General features: G+C 43.3%; 1 protein-coding gene across 1 annotated transcript in view; it reads left to right on the top strand.

The window, feature by feature from the left end:
• TNFRSF21 (TNF receptor superfamily member 21) overlaps nucleotides 1–6,295 on the top strand; it is a 95,477-nt gene extending 89,182 nt beyond the window's left edge. Inside the window, exons 5-6 of the mRNA XM_073586583.1 lie at nucleotides 1,225–1,447; nucleotides 2,684–6,295. Of these exons, the coding sequence (XP_073442684.1) occupies nucleotides 1,225–1,447; nucleotides 2,684–2,913 (453 nt within the window). The 3' untranslated portion in view covers nucleotides 2,914–6,295. The remainder of the gene's footprint in view (nucleotides 1–1,224; nucleotides 1,448–2,683) is intronic.
• The last annotated feature ends 6,469 nt before the right edge of the window (nucleotides 6,296–12,764 follow it).

Raw genomic sequence — 12,764 nt, 5'->3', positions numbered from 1 at the left:
GCTACTATAATACTGCTCCTATGTACAAGAATATAGCTACTATAATACTGCTCCTATGTACAAGAATATAACTACTATAATACTGCTCCTATGTACAAGAATATAGCTACTATAATACTGCTCCTATGTACAAGAATATAGCTACTATAATACTGCTCCTATGTACAAGAATATAGCTACTATAATACTGCTCCTATGTACAAGAATATATCTGCTATAATACTGCTCCTATGTACAAGAATATAACTACTATAATACTGCTCCTATGTACAAGAATATAGCTACTATAATACTGCTCCTATGTACAAGAATATAACTACTATAATACTGCATCTATGTACAAGAATATATCTGCTGTAATACTGCTCCTATGTACAAGAATATAACTACTATAATACTGCTCCTATGTACAAGAATATAGCTACTATAATACTGCTCCTATGTACAAGATTATAACTACTATAATACTGCCCCCTATGTACAAGAATATAACTACTATAATACTGCTCCTATGTACAAGAATATAACTACTATAATACTGCCCCTATGTACAAGAATATATCTGCTATAATACTGCCCCTATGTACAAGAATATAACTGCTATAATACTGCTCCTATGTACAAGAATATAACTACTATAATACTGCTCCTATGTACAAGATTATAACTACTATAATACTGCTCCTATGTACAAGAATATAACTACTATAATACTGCTCCTATGTACAAGAATATAACTACTATAATACTGCTCCTATGTACAAGAATATAACTACTATAATACTGCCCCCTATGTACAAGAATATAACTACTATAATACTGCATCTATGTACAAGAATATATCTACTATAATACTGCCATTATATACAAGAATACAACTACTATAATATATTACTGACCTCTTCATTTATCAATGTAATTATACCTCTTCCATTGTTCTACCTCTCAGGCGATTTACTTCTATATTTCCTTCTTTTTTCACTATTCTTATTTAGATTTGTTTTACTGAATTTACTAATTGAAACTGAATCTGACAATCTGCCAATATATCCATGCACTTATAACTGAGAATACCGTATGCTTATAACGTCTCTGTCAAGCCCCGTGTAACCTTACTGTGAGGCTGCAGAAGAGCCTTAGTCTTGGCTTTGTTTCTTTGGCCATAAGTACATGAGAGCATTGCTTACCACCATTAATTTATATGTCTTCTGTTTGCCTCGATAGATAGAAGATGAAAAGCCGACCCTTCAGGTTAATCCTAACCAGCCAATGCCAACTCAGGATTCCTCCGTCAAGTCGCCCGATTCTGCCACCTTGACTATAGAACCATCTCCGCTGGATAAAAATAAATGCTTCTTTGCCGATGAGTCAGAACCTCTTCTGCGATGCGACTCTACATCCAGTGGTTCCTCTGCTCTTAGTAGAAGAGGCTCCTTTATAACCAAAGGTAATTTAACGGGGTACACTTTGGTGCCAGTCACGCCTGTGTGTCAGAGCCTAGATCTTCCTTGATGGTTACCTGAGAGAACTGGAGAACTAGAACATCCTGGAACATCTTCCTCAAAAAAGCATATTCTTACTACTGATATTCAAGAGATAGACAATAAATGCTTTAACATTGATGCACCCACCAATCATGAGTCTTCACATTTTGGGCCAAAAACGGGTCTAAGAACACCATTGGTTCTTCAACATCTCCAAAGAGGAGAATCCGTTTCTTTCCTACCCTTTAGTGGAGCGAAATAGTGTTTTGGAATTTTAATGTTTCTTACCCTTTTGAAAAGTTACAGGATCAACAGACCATCTTTTTCTTATGGTGGTCCAAGCAATGTGACTGCCAGGACAACAGCCAGGCAATCACGGAGATATCTCCCCATGTTAGCAAGTTGTCACAAACTAGCAATCTGCTGTCTTCAATCGTCAGGACAATTACGCAATTGACTGACGAGTGATGGGAGGGGGCCATGGCTGCTGTCACTACTCTGCCGGTTATTGGGGAATTCACAGTGAATGTATAGTATATACACATCTGATTCCAACACATGGGATATGTCTAAATTCTGGTACCATCACTACCAAGCATCAAAATAATACTGCCACCACCAATCATTTATACATGCAGATTGAACCCCCGTTACAGGTAGCATATGGCTTCAGGAATGCGGTTCATAGATCAAAAAGAACAAAGCGATTTAAAATTTATTTTTTTAATCTGAAAAGTAGACAGTGTTTATAAAAATATACAAAATATATGCCCACATACCTCCCCTGCATGACTGGGACTGGTCAATGAAAGCGTCAATGTCCCAAAAAATTGTGGGATCCTCAATTTTCAGGGATAACATCTCACCTGAAAAGGTCCCAGGCAAGAGATATTAATGCCATATTTCCTATCATGACTTATCCTTCCATAGATGGGAAACATGGCAAATATATCGTTATCCATCTGTCTGATATTAATTTGGCCACCGCCCAGTGATTTAGGTAAATGCGTTATATTCGCCACTTCGTCACAACGCCAAAAATGTCTCCCATAACTGTAGGACCTATGCCGTTCATAAAAATCCCCATATTCATAACTGGAATCCTGCTCCACGAAGTCTGTTATAATACCTTTGAAAACCAAGCCAGTTTTATATTTTTGTGTAGAATCCACATTTATACGATTTTGTTCTTATTTCAGAAAAAAAGGACACGGTACTCCGCCAAGTTCGCTTAGACCCCTGTGACCTTCAACCGATCTTCGATGACATGCTACCCATCCTCAGTCCCGAAGAGATCCACGTCATCGATGAAATACCACAGGCCGAAGACAAACTGGACCGTCTCTTTGAGATAGCAGGTGTTAAGAGCCAAGAGGCCAGCCAAAAACTCCTTGACTCGGTCTACAGCCACCTCCCTGACCTGCTGTAGCCTTGGTGAAGTCCACAATAAATGAGCTTGCCTTGAATGACCGAACGAGCGGGTACCTTGTTTTTCCAGGCCAGTCGTAATGAAACGTCATCCCCACTTATCGCATTCACCCAACCGTGGCATTGATCGGGATGCTGCGCGTGCTGCAAACGTGTGTTGGATTTGCAGCTTTTGTACATATCATGTCCATTTCCTGTTCAACGGGATTCTCGTCACCACTTTCGCATAACCGTTATAGTCCGTTCCATGTGACGTGAAGCCGTGGAGGTGCTGTTTGGATTCTCGATGGCATTCCACCACAATATGGCCGGTATCCATTAAGTTGCATAATGTAGACCACTCTTGGCACCTCTCTTCTAGTTTTCCGTAGATCACTGACCTTTTGGGCTGATGAATATAATTAAGGGGCTGGATGTTGATATCCTCCCCTCCCGAGCTGCTGACGAGACTTAACGATGCATGGTACTTACCTATATCACAGCCGGTACGAGAGTATAGGTTTCTATGACTCCTCATGGGAGGGACTTCAGTCCAGTGACGAACGGTTCAGGTTCAAAAATGCTGCAGTCGTCTTAGTCGCCGCATCTCCACCTACCCTTGAGGGACCCTCACCTCATTATTTCACCCCATTTTAGTAGTATCAGAAGGTATTTTGTGTTCGTAAAAAAGTTTATTTCTCAATGATGTTTGCAAAGATGAAAGTCACATTTTGGGTTATCGATCTGCTTTATTTTTTTTAATATAAAGTGAAGAAAATTCTATATTTTTGTCATTTAGTCATCTGGTCTAGTTTTTCTCAGGGTGAGAGTATCAGCCATTAATTTTTTTTTTTTTAACATTTTTTTTCATGGCAAGATACCCCCCCCCCATTGTTTATGGGCTAAACCATGGCCTTATGTACGACGACCTCGTTCCCTGGTCATAAACGGGCTCCTCATAGGATCCCAACATGGCCGTCATTAGCCGACACGTGGAGATATCAGGCAGAAACATGTTCTTGCCGTCTCTTATATAGGTGGGCTTTGGGTTTTTGGGCACCTCCCATAATGTGATTAGTTCTATTGTATGTAGAGTCAGCAGACGAAAATCTGGCATCTTTGGATAATTTATTTCTATGACAGTTTTTTTTTTTTCATTAGTTGATTTTTACTCGGCAGCGTATAAAAAATAATTAACTTTCTGGAAGCCATCGCTAAGCTGCTGTTGACAGATCTTACTATGGTTTTATTCCAATACTAATCATGGTTCGCATCCCTCTACCTCTCTATTCAGCCATCTTTTATTTCTACTTTTAAGAGAGCAGAAGGGCACAGGATTGATCGACGAACCGTCCATGCAAAGAGGGGGGACATGACACCCTCGTTCACATGATCGTGGGGGGTCCCAGTGATGGCACGTCTTGGCATCACACACTTATCACTGTGAGTGGGTGATAAGGTGATGCAGCAGGACACTGAACGTACCAAAAAAAGCCACATTAAAAGAACAGATCTGTCTACAGCAGCTTGTTGACGGTTTCCAGCAATCCTTAAAAAAAATAAACAAAAACATAATATATATTATAAAAATTTGAGACAGATGCCGAGTGTTGCATCTTCTGACATCGCCAGTGTTAATAAATGGAAGAAACACCGTAGACGCCCAGGATATAATAAATTTTCTATTATAATTATTAGCTGGCATTGGCCAATTCTATGAACACCATATGATTTGTATTTCGTTCTTCAACGCTGATATTTAATATAGTCTTCAGCAAATACAGTAGCCACTGATATACTAGAGGCCCATTTACTTGGGCAGATGTTGGCCCATAACAGACGCCGAGCCCATGGTGGATCAGCGCTTGCTTAAAGGCCCCTTTATCTAACTTAATGGGGACGATCGATCTCATGAATGATTAGTTTGCCTATTGCTGGCAGCAAGAGTCGGGCAGAAAGGTTTGCAGTCCGTGGCCTCCAGGCCAGAGCCCTGAGAACCTCCTCCTACTTGCCTGTATCCCCACGGCACTTCTACTGATGACATGCCATGCCTAATAATGAGAAGATGGCGGAAGGTATGAAGAGGTCACGGGGCTCTGGTTTGGCCGCTGTTGACTACCAATATGGCCTCTGGCTCAGGGTCTTGCAAGCTGCTTTCTTCTTGCTGATTAGTACGCCCACAGGTGTCACTCCACAACAAGGGTCTGCTTCTCAAAAGGTGGCCTGGGGATGCTGGTAGGAAGGAGGAGGTCGCAGGGCTCTGGTTATGTAGCTGTGGACCAGGGTCTTGCGAACCTCCTCCTCCTTTCGAGCATCCCCTGCACCTCTTCTGATTAGTAGGCCTGCAGGTGTCACGCCACAACAAGGGTCTGCTACTCAAAAGGTGGCCTGGAGATGCTGGCAGGAAGGTGGAGGACGCAGGGCTTTGGTTTGGTGGTTGATGACCAGGGTCTTGCAAACTTCCTCCTCTTCCAGGATCCCCAGCACCTCCTCTGATTAGTAGGCCTGCAGGTGTCACGCCACAACAAGGGTCTGCTACTCAAAAGGTGGCCTTGGGATGTCGGCAGTAAGGAGGAGGTCGCAGAGCTCTTGTTTGATGGTTGAGGACCAGGGTCTTATGAACCTCCTCCTCCTTGCCAGCATCCCCAGCACCTCCTCTGATTAGTAGGCCTGCAGGTGTCACGCCACGACAAGGGTCTGCTAATTAAAGGGTGGCCTGGGGATGCCGGTAGGAAGGAGGTAGTTTTCAGGGCTCTGGTTTAGCAAGGTGGCCACTATACCAAGGTCCTGTAAATCGTTTTGCTCATCTCTTACGTCAGCACCTTCTTTAGTTACAGAGAAGCAACTGCAAACTTTTTTTAGCTGCATAAATAATGCAATCAGCTAACGAGTGATCCTACTGATCAGCCGATCGCTGCCATCTCAATCCCAGTGATCCGGTATGAGCGTTCTTACAAAACCTTAGTTTGGCTGATTATCGGCCGATGTGAAAGTCATTTCTGGTACAGTTGATAAAGATGGACCGCTCTTTTTAGCTGAATCTGTGTCTTGAGTTTTCAGCAGACTATTTCGGACAAGTTCTTCCTCGAGTCCTCAACCTTTCCTCGTTCCTGTTCACGTTTGAATCGCCCTTTAAATTCTGAAATATTTTCTGGTGCTTTTTTTTGTTTTTTTACGTGTGCTCAGAACCTGTCTGATAAACCTGAGATTTGCCTTTAATGGAACTAATTTATTAGTAGATGTCACCGGACGACGCTTCTGTACGTTCACTTCATGAAGATGAGATCTTTCCATGTACGTTAACCTTACTAGTAAGCAGTCAGATATGTTGAGCATTAAACAAGTGCGGTTTTTTTTTTCTTGTTTTCTAAGAAAAATATAAAAAATTCCTATTTATATTTCAAGAGCTGTTTGTTTTGTTTTATTAATGGTGACGGACTCCGACCGCCGCCGTCGCGCGCTTGTGTTATGTCTGGCTTGTATCTATATTTTTAGTACATTTTTTACATGTTATCTACAGTATAGCGATTGTTTACAATGAGCTTTTTATTTCTTCTTCCCACTTTAACCCTTTTTTTGATGCCAGGGGGTTTAAAAAAATTCATATTTTGGACAAACAAAACAAAAAAAAACATAAAATATTATTCACCGAGGTTCTGCAAAAATTGCAGCCAGCAATTTACACTCTCGCTCTCTGTGTGCAGTAACATTGATCCAGGTGCGATCCAATGTTTTGTCAGATCACATTTGGACCAAAAATATGGTGCCTGAGCCCTTACAGCGACCTAACAGATTAGATCAGTTGGTTGTAGTAGATCCTGCTGACAAGTTCTGATGCTGTTGAACTGGGCAACTTTTTTTCCCCCTCTATTTTTCTGTGGCGAGCATAAAAAATATACATAAAAAACGCACTTGTGTTTGTAACAGACTCTCGGTGTTTGTCCACTAAAAAAAAAAAAACACAAAAAAAATGCTGTCAAATCTGCACCAAAAAAGGGGCAAACCACAGCAAAATTGTTGCAAATTGCTGTTGTGTATTTTGATGCAGACACCTACAAAAAGTAAAAATAAAAAGTGCTACTTTTTAGCACGGAGGAACGTGATCTTAAAGTCTGACCTAAGCACAGCCAAAGGCCGGAGTCACACTAGAGAGGAATACGGACGAGTGCTAAGTGAAAAAAATCCCATAGCACTCGGACCGCTGTTAATCTATGGGGCAGCTCCCAGCACCATTTTGGTGGCCGTATAATACGTGCGGAGGAAATCGCAGCATGCAGCGTATATCAGCCGAGTCTCGCCAATGTAAGTCTATGGGAGCGAGGAAACATCGCGCACCACACGGACCATCAGTGTGACTTGTGAGAAATACGCATCAGTGTCATTTGAAAAGTTGGCAATTCATGTGCTCTGTACAGTAACATCACACTGACAGCTTACAATAGAATAGAATAGACATGTACACGTAGTATAGGGGTGTGTGTATGTATGTACAGTAGGGTGACCGCAAAAAATCGATGTTGGAATTTTGTCCGTCTGGACCCCACAAAACGATTCCCCTTTCCAGATATTGAGAGAGCCAAAATTTGAGCTCGATCAAACGACGTTAACCCGTGCCGCTCGTCGCTCAAAGTTTGAAAAAATCCAAATTGAGGTATTTTAAGATTTAGGTATTTTGCATAGTCTGTTAGACTATAAAGAATGTGACAACAACATTGCAGAAATAGCCCTGACCAAATTTTCGAACCATTTGTGGTATTTGAATGCAGAGTTGGTGGGATTATCGTTTTTTGATCCCACCATTACAGACAATGAAAAGTTGTTAATGGCTAATAAATTGCTCAGTAGCACAGATGAACCATCAGAGCGCGCTAGGGTTGTAAATCCAAAAGTTAGGAAAGAAAAATTAAAAGAGGTAGGAAGTAACCGACTTTAACGACCTTCTGACAAAAGATGAAGAACAAAAGCAATATGTCCTGCAAGTTGTAAGCAAATGCCGAGCATTATATTCTGACGTTTCAAAAACTACTTTAACAAAAGCTCTAGAATAGATTAGATAACTATGTAAAATTATCAACTCATGTAGGTTAGCGTGCTCTGATGGTTCATCTGTGCTACTGAGCAATTTATTAGCCATTAACAACTTTTCATTGTCTGTAATGGTGGGATCAAAAAACGATAATCCCACCAACTCTGCGTTCAAATACCACAAATGGTTCGAAAATTTGGTCAGGGCTATTTCTGCAATGTTGTTGTCACATTCTTTATAGTCTAACAGACTATGCAAAATACCTAAATCTTAAAATACCTCAATTTGGATTTTTTCAAACTTTGAGCGACGAGCGGCACGGGTTAACGTCGTTTGATCGAGCTCAAATTTTGGCTCTCTCAATATCTGGAAAGGGGAATCGTTTTGTGGGGTCCAGACGAACAAGATTCTGACATTTTTTCCCCCCCATATGAGATCCGGTCACCTGTACAGTATATACAGTGTGTGTGTCTATCTATATATATATATATATATATATATATATATATATATATATATATATATATAAAGCTCAATGTGGGTATGTATGTATGTATGTGTGTGTGTCTGGGATTGGCATCCGCACCGTCGCAGCTACAGCTACAAAATTTGGCACAGTCACACGTCTGGACCCCGAGAGCGTCATAGGCTATGTGGTGAGGTGAAATTTTAACCCCGTGCGTTCCAATTCACCAAACAATTTTGCCCCTATCTACATAATGGGGAAAAAGTGTGTGTATCAAGCCCCGCCCCTCATTATGCTGTCATAATGGTTGCCATGGCGACGCTGATGTCATCATAGGTTGCAAGCCCCGCCCCTCATGTCATAATGGTTGCCATGGTGACGCTAATGTCATAATAGGTTGCAATGGCGAAGATGCTGTCAGAATGGTTGCCATGGTGACGATGTCATAATGGGTATATGGGCACGGGACTATGGGATGGAGGATGTGTATGACGCACCGTCGCAGCTACAGCCACAAAATTTGGCACAGTCACACGTCTGGACCCCGAGAGTGTCCTAGGCTATGTGGTGAGGCGAAATTTTAACCCCGCGCGTTCCAATTCACCAAACAATTTTGCCCCTATCTACATAATGGGGAAAAGTGTGTATCAAGCCCCGCCCCTCACTATGATGTCATAATGGTTGACTATGGGATGGAGGATGTGTATGATGCGTATATGGGCACGGGACTATGGGATGGAGGATGCATGATGGGTATATGGGCACGGGACTATGGGATGGTGGATATGTATGATGGGTATATGGGCACGGGACTATGGGATGGAGGATATGTATGATGGGTATATGGGCACGGGACTATGGGATGGAGGATATGTATGATGGGTATATGGGCACGGGACTATGGGATGGAGGATAATTATAATTTGCTATAACTAACCACAGTTAGTTACTATGCCCGGGCAGCGCCACGTCTGGACCCCGAGAGCATCATAGGCTATGTTGTGAGGCGAACCCCGCACGTTCCAATTCACCAAACAATTTTGCCCCTATCTACATAATGGGGAAAAAGTGAAAGGAAAAGTGTTGGAGGCAAATTGACAGCTGCCAGATGTGAACAAGGGGGACTTAAAGAATGAGAGTGATGGCGCCAAAGAGTATATACCGTACAGTTGCTAAGGTGGGGCCCTGACATGGGATACTCACCACACACGGGGATGTGAACACACACACAAAATGCGCCACACACTACCACGTGCTTCACCACATACACCACCCTCAGCACACATTTCACCACACATACACCAACCTCGCCACATAAAAGTCGAAACACAAAAGTCGCCAATCAAAACTCGCCACGCTGTCCCAGAGCTGTGTAAAAGATGAAAGCTGAGCTGTGATTGGTCGCTATCAGCAACAGTTTTCTTTGTAGACAGTTGTGGTAACTGAGGCCTATTATTCTTATCATTTCTATGGTGTTATCTTCTATTAGATACACGGCTCAGCAGTCAGTATCACACAGGAGTGGATACTTGGGTAATCGTTTAGTTAATTTGTGTTGCAAATCTGTGGTGTTGAATATATGATGTGAAATGGTTTTATGTGCAATATAATCATTATAATTTGCTATAACTAACCACAGTTGGTTACTATGCCCAGGCAGCACCGGGCTCTTCAGCTAGTAAAAAATAAAAAAACAATATACTATACCTGTCTGGCGAACAGTCCCACGCAGTATTCCATATCTAGGGGTTAAATAGTAAACCACTGAGGAATGAAAGCAAAGCTGCCTGCTTCAAAAAAAAAAAAAAAAATACTAACTGAAGAGCCCGGTGCTGCCCGGGCATAGTAACTAACTACGGTTAGTTATAGCAAATTATAATTATCCTCCATCCCATAGTCCCGTGCCCACATACCCATCATACATATCCACGATCCCATAGGCCCGTGCCCATATACCCATCATACATATCCACGATCCCATAGGCCCGTGCCCATATACCCATCATACATATCCACGATCCCATAGGCCCGTGCCCATATACCCATCATACATATCCTCCATCCCATAGTCCAGTGCCCATATACCCATCACACATCCTCCATCTCATAGTCCCGTGCCCATATACCCATCTTACATATCCACCATCCCATAGTCCCGTGCCCATATACCCATCATACATTCGCCATCCCATAGTCCCGTGCCCATATACCCACCATACATATCCACCCTCCCATAGGCCCGTGCCCATATATCCATCATACATATCCTCCATCCCATAGTCCCGTGCCCATATACCCATCATACATATCCTCCATCCCATAGTCCCGTGCCCATATACCCATCATACATATCCACCATCCCATAGTCCTGTGCCCATATATCCATCATACATATCCTCCATCCCATAGTCCCGTGCCCATATACCCATCACACATCCTCCATCCCATAGTCCCGTACCCATATACCCATCATACATATCCTCCATCCCATAGTCCCGTGCCCATATACCCATCACACATATTCTCCGTCCTATAGTCGAGTGCCCATATACCCATCACACATCCTTCATCTCATAGTCCCATGCCCTTATACCCATCATACATCCTCCATCCCATAGGCCCGTGTCCATATACCCATCATACATATTCGCCATCCCATAGTCCCGTGCACATATACCCATTATGACATCATCACCACCATGGCAACCATTATGACATAACCGTCACCATTGCAACCTATTAATACATCATTGTCACCATGGCAACCATTGTGACCGCATCTTCGCCATTGCAACCTATTATGACATTAGCGTCGCCATGGCAACCATTATGACATCATAATGAGGGGCGGGGCTTGCAACCTATGATGACATCAGCGTCGCCATGGCAACCATTATGACATAATGAGGGGCGTGGCTTGACACACACACTTTTTCCCCATTATGTAGATAGGGGCAAAATTGTTTGGTAAATTGGAACAAGCGGGGTTAAAATTTCGCCTCACGACAGCCTATGACGCTCTCGGGGTCCAGACGTGTGACTGTGCCAAATTTTATGGCTGTAGCTGCGACAGTGCGGATGCCAATCCTTGACACACCCACATAAAGCTGAGTGTATAGCCTCGCCCACTAAGCATAGCCACATTCACTATAATATCCCACATCATCCCGTCACCCAGAGCTACCGGACTACTACCCCTAATATCCCACATCATCACGTCAAAGCCACCGGACTACTACCACTAAAATCCCACATCATCTCGTCAGCCAGAGCCACCGGACAACTACCACTAATATCCCACATCATCCCGTCAGCCAGAGCCACCGGACAACTGCCACTAATATCTCACTTCATCCCGTCACAGCCGCCGGACTACTACCCCTAATATCCCACATCATCCCGTCAGCAAGAGTCACTGGACTACTACCCCTAATATCCCACATCATCCCGTCAGCCTGGGGTCAGAACCAGAATGCTGAGTGGAACGGTCGTAACTTCCATACAGGGGATCCCTTTAAGCGAGGCCTGGTGTCAGAACCAGAGTGCTGAGTGGATTTGCCCTGACTTCCATACCAATGATCCTTTTAATAGAAGCCTGGGGTGAGATTCAGAGTGCTAAGGGATTTACCCTAACTTCCATACCGGAGATCCCTTTAAGAGGGGCCTGGGGTCAGAATCAGAGCGCAGAGTGGATTTGCCCTGACTTCCATACCAATGATCCTTTTAATAGAAGCCTGGGGTGAGAATCAGAGTGCTAAGGGATTTACCCTAACTTCCATACCGGAGATCCCTTTAAGAGGGGCCTGGGGTCAGAATCAGAGCGCAGAGTGGATTTGCCCTCACTTCGATACTGGGGATCCCTTTTAAGAGGGGCCTTGGGTCAGAATCAGCGCTGAGGGATTTGCCCTAACTTCCATACAGGAGATCCCTTTAAGAGAGCCTTGGATCAGAACCAAAGCATTGGATGGATTTGCCCTGACTTCCATACCGGAGATCCCTTTAAGAAAGGCCTGGGGTCAGTACCAAAGTGCAGAGTGGATTTGCCCTAAATTCCATAGCAATGATCCCTTTAAGAGACCCTGGGGTCAGAACCATAGAGCTGAGTGGAATGGTCCTAACTTCCATACTGAGGATCCCTTTAAGAGAGGCCTGGGGTCAAAACCAAAGCGCTGGATGGATTTGCTCTGACTTCCATACCCATGATCCCTTTAAGATGTGCCTATAGGATAGAGAATGTGATGGGTATATGGGCACAGGAGGGGGGATTCATTTCTGTCATGTGTAGAGTTGAGCGAAACGGGTCGGCCAAATTCAGAAGTCGCCGACTTTGGCTAAAGTCGGGTTTCGCCTATCGAAATCCTACCATAGCGTGAGGTCGGCC

Source organism: Dendrobates tinctorius, unplaced genomic scaffold, assembly GCF_039654945.1.
Source record: "Dendrobates tinctorius isolate UK_male_01 unplaced genomic scaffold, ASM3965494v1 ptg000093l, whole genome shotgun sequence".
In the NCBI taxonomy this organism is placed as follows: Eukaryota; Metazoa; Chordata; class Amphibia; order Anura; family Dendrobatidae; genus Dendrobates; species Dendrobates tinctorius.
Note: the sequence above shows the minus strand (reverse complement) of the source record. Positions and strands in the feature narration are given on the sequence as shown.